Source organism: Asterias rubens, chromosome 22, assembly GCF_902459465.1.
Source record: "Asterias rubens chromosome 22, eAstRub1.3, whole genome shotgun sequence".
Classification (NCBI taxonomy): Eukaryota; Metazoa; Echinodermata; class Asteroidea; order Forcipulatida; family Asteriidae; genus Asterias; species Asterias rubens.
In genome coordinates this window covers 308,340-324,791 of record NC_047083.1, presented here as the reverse complement: position 1 = coordinate 324,791, position 16,452 = coordinate 308,340, and the positions used below count along the sequence as shown (strand labels likewise).

Here is a 16,452-nt window from a genome sequence, read left to right as displayed (position 1 = left end):
CACTCAAAGCCGAGACCTGGTTGTGTCTGAACATGCTGCATTTTCTTTCCAGTTTTGCGTCGTCGCTGGTGTATATAAAATCAAGTCTTATTCCTTAAAGGTTTACAGGCAGATGGGTCCCAGTTTCAGGATTTGTAAATGTTGATTGATTTGTGCTTGGTGGAACTTGGTAAACTACCCCCTCTATTCTATTTTCATTGTGCAGTGTGCTTTGAATTTCAGGACTTCTTTTTGAGGATTTTTAAATTATAACATCAACTGCTGGGGGGGGGGGGCAGCTGGCAGGGGGTACCTAAGTACAAGAGGGAAATGGTGGGTTTAGTGGGAGCATCTGTGTGTGGGGGGGGGGGGGGGGCTCCGTATCCCCTAATTCCAGGCATGGTCTATAAATTTTGTACAATCACTTCACTACTAATGGTTATCTTGGAAACTCAGAGACAATGGCTACATTGAAACACTAGAGGGCAGCATACATAATGATCATGTATATTTTTGTTGTGCTCTATAGCCACTCATTTTGTTTGTACACTGAACATGTACAATGGTACATTGTATCGCCTATCAGTTTGATCATGGAGGATTCCTCCATGGTTTGATATTCAACATACCAAATAACTTGAACACATGTCCCATGATACATTTGCAGTCAAATGGCCAATTTACACAGACCCAAATTTCATGAAGCCTGTAAGCATAAAAACTTGCCAAGCACAGAAAAGTATACCAACCCAAAAAGTTCACATTGTTGCAATTGGTACCACACTCGATTTTTGCTTAGCAAACAAATTTGTCAATGGATTTTCTATTAAAGAGATTTATGAAATTGAGCCAAATGGGAAGGCTTTAATTTATTTGAGACAGATGGCTGCGCACAAATAACTTATCCGAGCCTCATCTACACTGGACTCATTTAAAACCGCTCTAAAATCACACTTATGTAAATCCATCTGACCATCTAGTCTATTCAGTTTCTATTTCACCCCACTTTTAATTGTAATTTTTGTTATCTTACACTTCCTGTTAGCGCTTAGAAACCTCATATTAAGCGCTATATAAATGCATGTTTTTATTATTTTCACATACTATGCACATGTACTCGGGACTCCGCAGGTTAAATTTTGATAAATTTTACCCATCCGTCACCCTGACCAACGGCTCAGTAATTTCAGGTAATGAACAAATTTTATACACATGTAATAATAACAAGACAAGAGTCAAAGCATTTACATTTTTTTTTTCATTTATTTTTTTACTCCTTGAATGATATTGAAGGCATTAAGATGCTCCTTATTTTGTAACAGATCGTTTTTCTTAACATTTTTCACATTTTTTTTTTTTTTTACCAATTCAAATATTCAGCTCATGAAGTTACTGGCTTGATGCTTGATGATGATGACCAAACTATTAGCACAATGTTTCTTTTGTGGCAGTTTAATAAATGGATGTTGCAGGAGTTCTTTTTAAAAAGTTATACATATCAAGTGACGAGAGGCAAATAAGATCTTAAAGCAGCGGTTTTTATTTCAAACTATGAAGTTGTATATTTCCTTGAGTCTTGACAGTCATTCGACTTAGAAGGTTTTAAATCGGGACTTAAGCATACTTGCTGAATTTTAACCATTTTAAGCAAAATTTGAAAAACATTTTGTTTAGGAATGCAAAGTGGAGAGATGATCCCACATGGAGGCCATAGCGCTTGAAATGTTGAGAAATTGTCAAAAAAAAAGAATATGGCCTTGCCTTGTTTCAAGACGCAACTCCAGGGTTGCATTCCTTCCTTGTTCCAATTATGCATTATGTAAAACGGATAAATATATATCAATGACGATGACAATTGTTCAAGTAGAAACAAAGGTTTTGGGATCGACACTAATACAAACAAAATATTGAGTTTGATATTTATTCTTTGGGTGGTTATTAAAACTATGCCTCTGTCTGTAATATCGGACTGACAATTCAAACCAGGTAGTCTGCTGATGGATCACAATCCACTAATCATCCACAACACATATGAGTTGATCCACACATGGTTGGTTTATTTAGAGGATTGAAGACTACCCGGTCATCCTGTCGGCCTGATGAGTTTAATTCGTCTAGTCTTCGCCCAAGTTCTCCTTGTCGTAGGTGTACTCCCCGAGACCAGGACCGACGCGAGTAAGCTGGGTGATGTGATCGCCCAACTCCTTGATGGCCTCTACTTGCTCCGTCAGGAAGTGACTCTCGATCCAGTCACACATCTACAAGAAAACAAAGTGGAAAAGAACGTTAAGAAATGAGAAAGCTCAACCATACCACACCCAAGAGCAGGCCTTGGATTTAACTGTTGGAAGGGGCACAGCGAGTTTTCTTTGTAAAGGGGCACTGCTGCGAGGAATATGTGAATTTGTATCAGAACATTGCACAGCAAAATTACAGGGAAACAATGGCAATTGCTGTCGATTCTCTCGAGGCCTTTTAGTTCAGGCCTGGAATTTTATTTTTGATGAGAGGGCAAAGTCGTTTGCATTTTACAAAGGGCACTTCCATCAAAATCTTTAAGTTATGGGAAACTTCTGAAAGGGCACCAAGGCCATGGCCTGCATGTAATTCAAGGCATGCTGGTTGCACTGCTATTGAGTTCCGACATTAAACGATCAGATTCTCAAACTTCATGGAATACAGGATTGTTAGATTCTTTAGAAATCTTAAGACTGACCAATTGATTAACTCGATTAATTAAACAAAAAAGGGTTTAAGTTCTGCTTCATGCTCCACCCTTCATTTATTTATTACATACCTGAGCATCGCCTTGGCTGTCAGCCAACTTGTGAAGGTCCAGAAGAGACTGGTTGACATGCTTCTCCAGAGCTAGAGCTGCCTGGACCGCGTCCTTCAGAGAACCCCACGAATCATTCTCTGGCTTCTTGACATCCTGAAGGACGATAGTTCCACCTCGTTGGTTCTGGAACTTCATCAGCAACATGGCGTGCTCTCGCTCCTCATCGGACGCCTTCTTGAAGTACTTGTGGGCGCCGGGTAGAGCAACGGTGGTATTGTCAAAGTAGAATGCCTGTTTTAAATAAAAAAGATATAATGGATAACATTAAAAATCATAAATTAATTGTTTTGTTCACAGATATTAAAATACAAAATACACATACCAACAAACCTGGGTTTTGTAACAATTAATCATAAATGCAATAACAAAAGTCTAATTCACTTTTGTCATTTCTTGGGCCTAAACTCCAAAGCCAAAAGCTGATTTACCATTCAATTAAGTAATAAAATGCATTTGTTATCATTGCAGTTCTGTGCCAAAGGATTCTTTGGGCCAAAATACTTTCAAAAGTTTCATTATTCACTTTTCCATAAGTTAAAATAAAAATCCCTCTTTTTTCCCTTCTTTTTTACCAGCCCTCATCCTGCTCATCCAGTTCGGTGGTACAACTCCGCAAAAATAATAATTAAGTTTCCAGACAAACCGGATCCCACTTCGACAATCGAAATCTGACCCAACACTGGACAAACATATGACGTACACTTCCTTTATGCCAACCTAGCCGCGCATTGTAAGATAACAAAGCATTTAATCTGGCAAACATCACGAGATCCGTCACGTGACAAGGGCGGGAGTTCACAATGGCTGCCGTTTGGGCTTCAGTTTCATTTCATCGCTTTTTCGTTCAGCATGAAATTTTCACACGATCCAATTCAGTGTAACCGTTAGAACTCACATCAAAATAAACACCAAAATCAAGCATAGACCCTATAGATTTACAATTATTAATAATTTACTTCAGAAATAAACTCTAAAAAGAGAGAAATTTACGTAAATTGAATGAGGTCTGAAAAGAAAAACGGGGAAAATACACTTACCATAGACAAGTACGTGTAAGACGCGTACAACTCCAGGTTGATCTGCTTGTTGACTCCAGCCTCGCTGGCCTCAAGGTAGTTTTGACGAATGGTTGCCATCTTGTCACTTGATTTGGTTTCTTGTTATATAAAGTTGAAATAAAATCTAGAAATTCTAGAGGTTTTTGCAAACAGATTTGCTTGGTTCCGACACTGCGAACGCACAAACAATTCCGAATGAATAATATGATAGTTTAGTTACTGCGCAATGCGCTTTTATAGAAATATGGAAGGATACTGGCTGTTACTTCAATTGTACTTACCCAAATTGTTTTGCTTACTTTTGGGATTACTTCATAAAATGCGATCAAATTGGTCATTTAATAAATACTCTTTAGTGTAAATGAAAACTAATTTGTTTCACAATGTGAATTTTAAATGAAATTTAATGTTTTCTTTAGTATTTTAAATGAATTTATTGCTGTTTTCCCAGTAATGTAAAAGCCTCTATTCAGTTCAGAAACTGCGATATCATTGGTTCACGTGATAAAAAAATTATGACATCAGGGCTATTTTGGGACCTTGTTAATGACTCGGCAAAAATACATTGACCCCCTGCCCACACAGTCACGCGCACACACGTCCCATTGTCAAAACACAAATAAAAATCCTATAAAACATGTTCTATCTAGAAACTTCCAGTCCCCAAAGTTGAGTTATCTTTGAAAATGTTTCTGGAATAATTTTGGTAATCACGCGAAAACCCTCGGCAGAAGATATCAAAAAGGCGTTAAATTTCCCTTTCATAAGTACCTGACTATAAATCAGTATGAGAAATTTAAAGAAAAAGCAAAAATGTTGATGTGCCAGGCCGAATCAAACGTGGAAAATACTGTTAATTATGTAAAAAGAACTCCATTCGGTACTCAAAGAAAGATAACCGGAAGAGTTTCGCAGCCATTACAGAACACTTTGCTGGAAAGTTTTTATCCACTTTCAGATGCCCCCCCCCCCCCCCCCCCCCCCCCCGAGAAATACTTCTCGTTTATGTCTGCTGAATTCTGAAGAAGCTTTATTCAATTTTTGGGTGAAAACATTACTGTGTGGCACTTAATTTCCTCTTTAGCGTACCTGGATTTGACCCTATTTAGTTGCTAATGGTTGCATTTTAATTTTTTTGATGGTGGCCCATAACAATCTTTTTGGCAATCTCTCAAACAATATTGGTCGATCTTGTCAAGGAGGTAGAATTCAAGATCCCATTTTCTGATTGTATTTTTGTGCATTCGTTGTGAGATAAAGTGTTTTGTTTGTTTTTACGTTTTAGAAATCTGTTGTGAAAATCAGTTAGATGAGGTGATTTATGTTTTATTTTATTTCATAAACGGGATATTGTTGATGTTGTGTTACTTGTTTCTCCCTGTGCCTCTATTTTCTCTAGATATAGCTTTAAAATTAAGATGTTCACGATACCTTGGCACAACTTCACTCGGGGTATCATTTTTTAATCTTAACAATCGAAATCATGTGGTATCCAAATATGATGAGACGACATGTACTTGTCACATATGGAGCACCTTAGTTTCGTGACCTGTGACCTGAGTGTCGTAATAAACCGCTCTCTTGATTCCCGACATGATCCTCCGTTGTCAGTCTATTCATGGAGAAATAAATTGTCTATTATTACAGTACTCGGGCAGAAATTCATTTCAGATTTAAAACCACCGATCTATTTTTCATTCATCTTCGTTTCTCCATTTTTTTACCAAGGATAAAAATTCCTTGCCCTTTAAAAAACGAAGCACAATCATGACAAAGCCTATTTGCAATCATAGTGGGAGATAGGACTCAGTGTTGTTTTTCGCTGGTATGTGGTATGGTCCGTCGTCCGGTGTGTACAAAGCTAAAGGTGAAGGTTGCCACGTGACCATAGCCTAATCATCAGGTGACATTCTAACGTATATATCACGTGACACGCTGATGATTTTGGGGCGGATTGTGAGAGAATTTTGTGGAGGGGGTCAAGTTAAAATTAGTGACATATAACATAGTTCTAAAGTTTCAATAATTTTTATTTTATTTTACTTTTGCTGTTCAGCGAAGTGGATGTCCAGTTATTTATGGTTTTAAATTGTATTGCTGGCTGGACTAAAATAGGATTTCTTTGTGAATATATACATGTTTACAATTTTACAAACAAAGTCAACACGATTGCATATTGGCCCTTTTCAGCATTAAATTAAATGACATAATAACACAGTTCTTTAGTTTCAATCATTTTATTTGTTCCCTTGTGCTGTTCAGCAAAGTGGATGTCCGGTATATATTTTTATAAATTGTACTGCTGGCTGGACTTAAATAAGGCTTATGTGAATACAATTTTACAAATATAGTTACAACAAAAATTGCATATTGGGCTTATTTCAGTAGCAAGGTAATTATTGAGTTGCATCACAGCTTAAAATAAATGAACAACCATCAACTTGCCCAATAACAAACTAATGTTTCTTTCTTTAAATGGAATGTTTAAAAGTGTTGCCTGGATATACAAAAATGACAAACTATCATATTTAGTGAGGTAAACTAGAGATATGAAAATAAGTCTAATATAATTTAATGACATTTTTGTCCTTAAACAAAATATCAATTCTTGTAAACTACCCTAATGGTTACCAACCGAATCCACCAATGATCAATTAAGGTAGTGGTCCAACACACACACCTACACAAATAATTGTTTATCTTAAAACAAAAAAATCAAACAAACAATGAGTATGATTGTTTACTTCTTTGTATCAAATCAAAATACACACTATACAGTAGTCACTGTGTACCTACAAAACATAAAAACAATATATATAAGTAACGATACTAAAACTAAGTAATATAACTTTGTATTAACTTCTTTGGACTTTGAAACCTGAATGCCCAATATCCTTAAAGAAACAGTAAACATTGTTTATCTATAAAACAAACAATCAACATTATACCTGTTGATAAACTAAACCTCACTTTGTATTACTTCCCCTATAGACTTTACCATTTGGAATGATGCAATTCTTTAAAGTGTCATACATGACTAGCAATGTTCATGTTTTGCGTAATCAACCTTAGTGACACGTCTTGGTCTTTATTGAGTGTATTTAGTTACTTTTTTGTTTCAGCGCTTAGAAACCCAGTATTAAAGCCATTGGACCCTTTCGGTACAGAAAAAAAAATAAAAGTTCACAGATTTACAAATAACTTACAGAGTTTACAGAAGGTAGTGGTGAAAGACTTGTCTTGAAATATTATTCCATGAAATGCTTTACTTTTTGAGGAAACAGTAAAACAATATCAATTCTCGATAGCGAGAATTACGGATTTATTTTAAACATGACATGGCGAAACGCGCGAAAACTGGAGTGGGTTTTCTCCCGACTCCGATGACCGATTGAGCCTAAATTTTCACAGGTTTGTTATTTTATATATAAGTTGTGATACACGAAGTGTGGGTCTTGGACAATACTGTTTACCGAAAGGGTCCAATGGCTTTAAGCACTATATAAATGCAGGTTATTATGATGTTATTATTAAACTATCCAAGCAGCCACACCCGGTGTACATCAACAAGCTGCTTCTGCTGGTGGTGGGAACCAGCCATGCATAAATGCTTTTCCATGCACACACTGCTGTGCGTCACTTGTTTGGTTTGCTTGAATCGTTTACCCATATATGGCGTGTCATGGCCGAGCGGATAGAGTACCAGACTCAAGCTCTGGTGTTTCTGATCAGCAGAGAGTGGGTTTGGGTCATGGTCATGACACTCGTATCACACTTGCTGTTGTATAATGAATGTAGTTGAGCCCCAATCATTGTAAACCATTATATTGAGCTATGTAAAGAAATTGGTCTCATACTTCCAAACACATAGCCACACCATACCTTGCAGGAAAAATACTGAATGTTATAGCACCATGAGCGTCACTGTTTGACCGATATAAGTGCTATATCAAAACCTGCTATTATTATTACGCAAAATCATGTGACTCTGGTAAATAATTTGGTCTATTAGATTTAAAGGCATTTTCTTTGGTAAAAGGCGGTTTATAACCCACCCTCTGTTGAGGATTGCAGCTTATGGTCCAAGACCTAGGCAAGAGGGAAATGCCCTCAAAGGTTGTTTCTGAGCACCATTTTAAAACTATTTATCAAGTTATTTTGTACAAAGTTACTGCAGTGACAGAATCCATTAAAATATCCTGAGATGTCTACATAATACAATATTAAATTTGTACTAATTTGGGTGGAATTATACAGAAGTTATGAAAGAACTTTGAAAAAATATTGAATACAATTTATCAAGACATTATTAGTAAATTGAATGAAGGTTGACTGTCTACATTGGCTTAATGGCATTTTGCCTCAGTTCATGTAAAAGACTAATGTGCTTACAAGTACTTGGAGCAGCATTTTAGCTTATATGCTGAACACTGTATCAATCTGCTTTGTAATGAATTGAAGTTTGATCAAACTTAACACAAAAGGAAGATTTTTACAATTGATGAATCTTATTTCAGTATTTCTTTTAACAAATCTACTACCTGAGAAGTTCAAACAGTCTAATGTTGTGTTATTTCCACAATTTTAAAGGGTGACTGTCGTCAATGGCTGTACACGGAATTATGACTCGCACCCAGTTACTGCCTGCGCATGTGCAGGCTGTCACATCACAATACCAGTAACTAACAGTAACCTTTTTTTTATGTGATGGTCAATGCGTGCACACCGAGCAGAGTGAGCGGGTTAGAGTTCATAGATGTACAGCCACAACCTTTCTATGAGCATGAAGATAATGGGTCAATGCCATATATTGTTGTGATACAGGCTTTATGAAATTTGGCCCAGAGGTGGAGACAACCGTTCGTCGTTTGATGTTGGATACAAAGGTCCAAGGTACATGCAATTGGTTAGGGTTAAAGCTACAAAGCAAACGTTGCTACAAAGAAATTGTTTGACCGAAACAATAAACACATATAAATAAACTAAATCACAAATATACAAACAGTGCAAACAACAACTGAAAGTAATTGACATGAGGTATGATGGACACTCAGGGTCTACTATATCGGGCACTGTTTGGTTTGGGTAAATTTGTCTGTATATACCCAAACCAGTGTACTCTCGCTGCATTTTCACTGCATACGAGCGCGCGGACGTGTTTCTCAAAGTCTGCAGTGCATATTCTGGAAGTGCAGTGCGTGATCATAAATTGAATTGCCGGGTGTGTGCCGAAGTCGCAGCGAATATGATCGGCCTTTATAATGTTCACCATACTTCAATTAGGCTAATTACGTATTTCTTGATGTGCCTAGGCTAGCGTCTCATGGTCAAATATAAATTCACCAAGACCTGTTCCGACTCGATTAAGCTGAGTTAAGTAGTCACCCAACTCCTTGATTGCTTGAACTCGCTCATCCAAGAAATTATCTTCAATGAAGTCTGACATCTAAAAGAAAAAAACGAAGAAAGTTAATAAATGAGTTATAAGGATAATGGCTGGTATGTTTCAACAATCCTATTTTTCCGACAAACCTATTTTCTGACAATCCTAGATGGATGTCCCGAAAACCCTATGTTCCGAAAATGAAACCTTACTGAGTTACTGTGTCAGCACAAGGGTGTGAAACTGTGAATGGCCAAGCTGAAGGGGGTAGGGTTTATTTGACAAACATTTTTTGTGTTTGTAAAGAATTGACTGTCACAGATAATATAAACAATCATGGTTTAGCATCTTTGTAGATTGGTTTAGAAATCTGAATAAACGATGAATTTGTGATCCCTTCTAGATTGGCATCTTCTTCACTTCATTTCATAAAAATTTTCAGGAGTTAGACAGATTGAGATTTGGTCAGACTTTGTCACAAATGAAACCCTCAGTCAAAGCACTGATTGTCAACAGATAGCATCTCTCTGCCAACACAATCATGGAACAAAAAGCCACTTGGCTTGGCCATGCAGTACGCCATGGGTGGTCTTGCAGAAGCAGTGCTTGATGGAACCTACTTGGACACTGTCGCGGAAAGACCAAACTCTGCTGGATCTCTGCAGCCTCAGCAGGGCTAAACTAACTGTGGTGACCCTACAGTGATGCAAATCACTACTGCACCAGCCACACAACCCAGGCTCAGGAGAATTGGTTGTTGCGTCGATGGGCAGTAGCCTATGACGTTTGAAGATGGTGAGTTAAGATACCTGAGTGTCGCCATGTTTGTTAGCGAGTGCATGTAGGTCCAGAAGAGATTGGTTGACATGCTTCTCCAGCTCTAGAGCTGCCTGGACAGCGTCCTTCAGAGAACCCCAAGAATCATTCTCTGGCTTCTTGACATTCTGAAGGACGATAGTTCCACCTCGTTGGTTCTGGAACTTCATCAGCAACATGGCGTGGTGTCGCTCTTTATCGGACGCTTTCTTGAAGTATTTATGGGCGCCGGGATGTGCGACTGATGACTGGTCAAAGTGGAAGGCCTACGCATTATTATTATTAGGAGAAAAAAAACATGAAACATGGGTTAGACACCATTTTACTTCTTCTTCCTTTTTGTGCAGCCCAAAATAAACACACTGCCAGACAGGACAGACCGTGGCGAACTATTTCTACTTGCGATAATTGTGTACTAGGGTCTTGACCAGGACTCGAACCCACACTCTGCTGATCAGATACACCAGAGAAAGAGCTAATTTTGGTGCTCTTATCTCGGCCATCTTTAAAAGGGGAATTCTATTTCTAAAAAAGAAGTTCTAGTTTAGTGAGCTTCGCTCTGAATTCTGCTATCGCTCCGGGGACACAATAGCGGAACAAACCTCCATGTCCATGTTCTAGAGTAGTAGCAAAAGCATTAAGGATCATCATGATCATCGATTGTCCACGATGTACTAAATAAATTTAAACAAAACATATATTGGAAAAGTTTCCGTATGGCGCCACCACTTTTTCATTCGAAATAAAATAATATAGTATCTAATTTACCTGATTGATATATCCCTTTTTGTAAAAATGAGTGAAAAAGTGGTGGCGCCATACGGAAAGTTATCCCATATATTTGTTGTACAGAAAAAAGAAACCGATTGATATAGTTTCTAGAATAGTTAATAAGAAAGAAGTAGATAAAAATAAGGTCAACCAGGATTGGACTCAAAAAAAGCGTTGGGACTTTGTTAGGACTGGTACCCCCTAACCTTTGACCTCATGCACAATCCAATCCCAGGGATGAATACATACACGAAATAACTTCAACAGACAAAACAGAAACAAGAAATTAATTTTATTTTCGTACCATAGACAAATAGGTGTAGGATGCATACAACTCCAGGTTGATTTGCTTGTTGACTCCGGCCTCACTTTCATCGTGATAATTTTGTCGAACTGCTGCCATCTTTGAAGAGTTAATAAGCCGAAACTTAAAAAGGTATCGTTACCTTAGAGATGGTAAAAGTGCACCTTTAAATGTGGGGTTATCTCAAACCTATTTTTGGACTTCACCTATTTATTTTTGTAACTGAAATGGACCTGACTTTTCTTGGCTCGACTCGAAACTGTGTCGACTATGCATTAGCATTAATCCATTATTAACTGCCATACAGATCCTTGTCATTTGATTGGCGGAACTTACTTCACGTGACATTCACGTGAAATTGCTCACAGCACAGTACTACCTATACAAAAAGTTGCGATCCGATTGCTATTCAATTAATTGTGCATTGTTGGCGCTACGCGGCGCTATATGATTTTTGGTTGTCAAACAAACAGATTTTTATGATGTTATACTTTCAAAATACATCAAATGACAAGGATCTATAATGTCAGTTATATAAAACAAATATTGAGTGGATTTAATTCGTGGAATGGAAGGCTCGGCCCCATCCCCAGTCTGGGGCCGGGCGCTGGGGACGAGCTAAGTAGAGGGCGGGCCGAGGCATCAACACAGTTGTTGGACTGAAAGGACCACGAGGTGGCGCTATTCCACTTTCTTTTTCAAAAGACCCCACTTTAAAAAAGACTGCAAGTCCTAAAGTTGCTAAGCACTGAAAAATGGTTATCACACCAACTATGTCTAATAGTTAATTTTTTCCGAAAATGATTCAAGCACAAATAGGACAAACTGCAATGGTTTTAGTTAAAAACAATAATGGCTTTTATTTTATTACACAATAAAGATATGGTTTTTTTTTATGTCATAACAATAAATGTATATTGGTTTGCGGAAACACCATGTTTAATCTACTTGCTTCGAGAACTGTCTGGCTTAATTCTACTACCACGGAGTAGATTGTTCAGGTGTTCGGGAGACTTCTCAGTTCTGAAAAGAACTGTCCTGCTTATTAACTATTACCTTGGCAGATGGTATTGAAATAGGCTGGGACTACTACTTTAATATATATTGATACCTCGCCATGCAATGCCTCAAATCCTATATAACAATAAAGTGAAGAATCATCATAATTTGAACAGTGTAGGTTTATAGACGATGTGACCTCTGACGTCACTCGAAAACCATAAAGGTTATATTGTTTTGACCAACTCTATCCAGTTAGTCATTTTTAATACAGATCTTTTTTTATTTATAAGATATCGTTTATATTATAACAGTATCCCGTTTGATTTATATTTCAAACCTTGAATCGGAACCTAGCCTTCATTAAATGGTGATCTGATGGGAATACTTTATTAGGGCAAGCGTACAGACTATCAATAACATCTTTATCAACCATCCGAAGAGCGCCCTCACAGTCCAGTGTTTGAGAACTAAACCAGATGTAATCTAGCGCTTTTATTTTGGGTCCTTTTGGTTGATTGGAACTCGTCTCGCTCTGAAATCCTGGTTGATGCTTTTCCTTCCAGGCTAACCCAACGGTGTCATGAAATTGTGAAAAAGGAACTTCATTTCCCTAGAAAATAAAGCAGAACAAAATTTTACTTAAAAAATTTACTTTTATAAACAAGGGATGTCAGATTAACCAACAAATAAGACATCATTTCATGATATTAAATCAAAAGTGGTATTAAAACAGATAGTCAGGGCTACTCTCAATTTGTTTTCATCAGAACATGAAAAGATTGACAGAATCAGTGAATTACAGCTCTGGTAAAACACATTGCATTGAAGCATTAACTAAAAGAAAAGCAGCTGAGGTGCTGAGAACTAGCAATTTCAGCCAAAACTCACCAAAACTTGTTTGTAGGCACTCTGGAAATTAGCTATTGGATGTCGGTAACTCCCTGACATGACATCAACAAGGGTGAAATCCTAGAAGTAGAGGAATGAATCAAAGAAATAGATTTTGGAAATAGAAGTTACTTAGCACAGGAACATTTACAGTTGACTCGTGTGAATAAGGTCGCTTGGACTGGCCAAATGACCTCTTTATATCAAGAACAATGCTGTAAGGGGACAGTAAAATAGAGACAAACAAAGTGGAATTGATATTTGAGACTTCAGCAAGCGCTCTTTGTAAAGCAGAACCTCTTTCCAAATAGAAAATTTAAAAAATACACTTTTATTTTCTTACCTCAACTGGCTCGCTTTTCGATGTGATCCTAAATTGGGTTAAAGTTTTGACGCTCCCTTCATTAAGTCGGCCATCTTGTAAAAGTTGGTAGGCAGGCATGGTTGGTTCCGTGTTGAAATCTCCGCATAGAATGAGGGCGCTGTTCGTATCGCCAGCTATGTCAACGAGGGTGTTGATGGCATAAGCAATCTAAAAGCAACATAAAACGATTTTTCAGTGATTTACTTTCTTTAAGCGAGAGTCCAATTAGATCAATTAGCTGATTTTCACCCTGGTGTCAGGGTAACCAAATATCAATTTACCCCTGATGCAAATTGAACATCTATTAAATCTTTGCAGAACCCGCTGCTAAAACAAAGGATTCGAACTGCCTCTAGCCATCGGGCCATCTTGGTTGTCTAGTTGGTAAAACACTGCACTATAACTGCAAATGCCGGGGGTTCGAATCCCACCCCAGTGATATGCCTGAGGTTATTTTCAAAGAACTTGGGAAAAGACCGAGTATACAGTGCTTAAACCATGGAGGGGGGGGGGGGCTTCCTCCATGTTTAAACACACATCCGTGTCAAGCCCAGTTCATTCATCCTGCAAATGCGATACAAATTTTGACATCACAAATTCACAGAATAATTCACATCAGTTGAAATGTGCTCAACTACTGCAAAACCTTTGCTGCGAAAACATCAAAATTCATACTGCATTCGCATTCGCAGAAAGTTTAAACCGGGCTTAAGGATAAAACCAAATAATTATGACCTTTGACCTACCAACCTGTAATGTTATAACATCCATCACGACGTCATTCCTCCAGTAAGGATGGATGTTCCCTACTGAGATGGAACGACCAGTTTCTTTACATCTAAGACGAAGGAACATTGTAACTGTTTCTTTAAGAGTCCTCTCTGTGATGGCTTCTGATTGGCTACTCGGAAGTGGGCGTGGCATTCTTGATAAGTTCTGAAATAATAAGTAAGAAAATAATCAGGGTCTAATTTCATAAAGCATGTAAGAACAAAAACTTGATAAGCACAGAAAATATTGCTTAGCAGAAAATGGTAACCAGCCAAAAGTCCATAAAGTTTACATTGTTGTGACTGGTTCCCCACCCATTTATTTGCTAAGCAAAGACAATTGCTTCTGAGACTGAGAGAGATTGGAAGCACAATTCCTCTTTAAAAGCTGGCAGTGCTTCTCTCTGGAACCCTTGCAGATTTGCAGTGACTGTAGCCACTGGTAGCATGATTTGCAGTGACTGTAGCCACTGGTAGCATGATTTGCAGTGACTGTAGCCACTGGTAGCATGATTTGCAGTGACTGTAGCCACTGGTAGCATGATTTGCAGTGACTGTAGCCACTGGTAGCATGATTTGCAGTGACTGTAGCCACTGGTAGCATGATTTGCAGTGACTGTAGCCACTGGTAGCATGATTTGCAGTGACTGTAGCCACTGGTAGCATGTTCCAAGTTCCAAATACAAACAGCTCTTTGGAAAGCGCTATAGACCTTTATTACGCTGTCCTCATCTTGGTCATGTTCCCTGTTTCCAAAAACGGTAATGTATGCTAATATTCATTGCGCAAACATGGCACCAGACTGTTATTTCATCCAGCCTCAGTTTGGTTACAATGAGTTGGAATGGAGTAATATCAAGATGACTACACCGTGTTAAAAGTCTATAGAGGTAGCAGTCAACTCTGGCGAATGGTTGTCTGTAAGAGAAAGTACGTTGACTTTGAACCTACCTCATGAACTTGGTCTTTGAAATAAACCACTCTATGAGCATCAAGTTCAAAGCGACTCTTTTTGTAGAAAGTAGCGGAGCCTTCGTCGATACCATGAGCTTTGTTGCAATGAATTCCTTCATAACCGAGTTGGGTCAATGCTGGATGTAGTGTCTCTTGAAAATATCGACCATTTACCTTCAAAAGAAGAAAACTTATTACAAATATTAATTATTGAATGCAATTTAAGTTTTTAGATTGAGAATTTCCGAGAAAATCATTATAACTGATATTTACTACAAATGAAATTATTTTGAGTGTTATTGTTTAAATTTTATTTATGTATTTCATTTTTGCGATCAAACCTAGTTGCAATATTTGTAACCCCTAACCATTCTGACGGTCACACAGAGGATGTGTGACCATTTTATTGGAAGGATGAAGGGTAACGATTATCATAAACTAGATCATATAATGTACCTCCTGAAGGCATATGATGTCAGCATCTCCATGGTGATTTAACTCCATCATAAGTTGAGGGTGCCTTTCGTCCATAGTACGATAACCATTAAGCAAGTAGGGGTACGTCTCAGAGGTCACATGACAGTCAGCCAGGATGTTGTAGGAGACGATAACAAAGCTTTGTTCAGAACTGGATGCTGATTGGTCAGCGTTGATCCATTGTCTTTTGATGGGAAGTAACTTATCAACGTTGTCTTCCATTGTTCTGTGTGTGTTTACTTTCACTCTGAATGAAAAAATCAATAATAATAATATAATAAAAGACTTGCGCGCGCACATAACTTCATCAAGTCACAGAAAAGTTATACTTTACAAGTAATTAACAGTAACACTGTAAATACAGCCCATTTTAAACGTTTTTTATTGTTTCAAAAACAAACCAAAACAGTAAACAAAATAAAAACAGATGTTTAAACCCCAGAAACTTCAGCACCCCCCCCCCCTCTCTCTACCACACAGCACACTCAAGAACACTTCGTCGAGTTCCCATGCTCCCCCCCCTCTCCCCCAACCAAGAACCAACCGAATAAACAATCAACAACAATTAGGCCCTACTTAATAAAACCTATAAACTGACCTCCGAGCTGCTTTATTTTGCTTGCACAGTGACTAGGAAGAATGGAGGATGTTCCGACGTGTATTTGCACATCCGTGTATAGGCCCAGCCCCATGTCATGCTTTATGTCGACAAAATGAATATTGATCACGTATTTTATGGAGGTAGAAAGTATTAAAACTCACCCTTTCCCTTCTGCATGGAGGTAGGAATTCCTTGTAAGTTGTAAACAAACAGTCATCCACGGTGTGTATGTAAACAACGAATATC

The 16,452-nt window shown here is 38.0% G+C and overlaps 3 protein-coding genes across 3 annotated transcripts; all 3 read right to left on the bottom strand.

Annotated features, from left to right (window-relative positions):
• Nucleotides 1-1,228: 1,228 nt before the first annotated feature.
• Nucleotides 1,229-4,094, bottom strand: LOC117305119 (soma ferritin-like). The gene is made up of 3 exons (XM_033789876.1): nucleotides 3,856-4,094; nucleotides 2,777-3,049; nucleotides 1,229-2,237 (listed from the first exon to the last, which is right to left on the bottom strand). Exons 1-3 carry the CDS (start codon nucleotides 3,952-3,954, stop codon nucleotides 2,094-2,096), a joined length of 516 nt encoding a protein of 171 aa, XP_033645767.1. The 5' UTR covers nucleotides 3,955-4,094; the 3' UTR covers nucleotides 1,229-2,093.
• Nucleotides 4,095-7,300: 3,206 nt separating this feature from the next.
• LOC117305154 (soma ferritin-like) lies at nucleotides 7,301-11,441 on the bottom strand. The gene is made up of 3 exons (XM_033789945.1): nucleotides 11,151-11,441; nucleotides 10,069-10,341; nucleotides 7,301-9,322 (listed from the first exon to the last, which is right to left on the bottom strand). The coding sequence occupies exons 1-3, from the start codon at nucleotides 11,247-11,249 to the stop codon at nucleotides 9,185-9,187; spliced, it is 510 nt and encodes a 169-aa protein (XP_033645836.1). The 5' UTR covers nucleotides 11,250-11,441; the 3' UTR covers nucleotides 7,301-9,184.
• A 777-nt stretch (nucleotides 11,442-12,218) lies between these two features.
• LOC117305182 (glucose-repressible alcohol dehydrogenase transcriptional effector-like) lies at nucleotides 12,219-16,447 on the bottom strand. The gene is made up of 7 exons (XM_033789989.1): nucleotides 16,368-16,447; nucleotides 15,585-15,852; nucleotides 15,126-15,302; nucleotides 14,155-14,340; nucleotides 13,384-13,572; nucleotides 13,041-13,121; nucleotides 12,219-12,762 (listed from the first exon to the last, which is right to left on the bottom strand). Exons 1-7 carry the CDS (start codon nucleotides 16,421-16,423, stop codon nucleotides 12,484-12,486), a joined length of 1,236 nt encoding a protein of 411 aa, XP_033645880.1. The 5' UTR covers nucleotides 16,424-16,447; the 3' UTR covers nucleotides 12,219-12,483.
• Nucleotides 16,448-16,452: the final 5 nt, after the last annotated feature.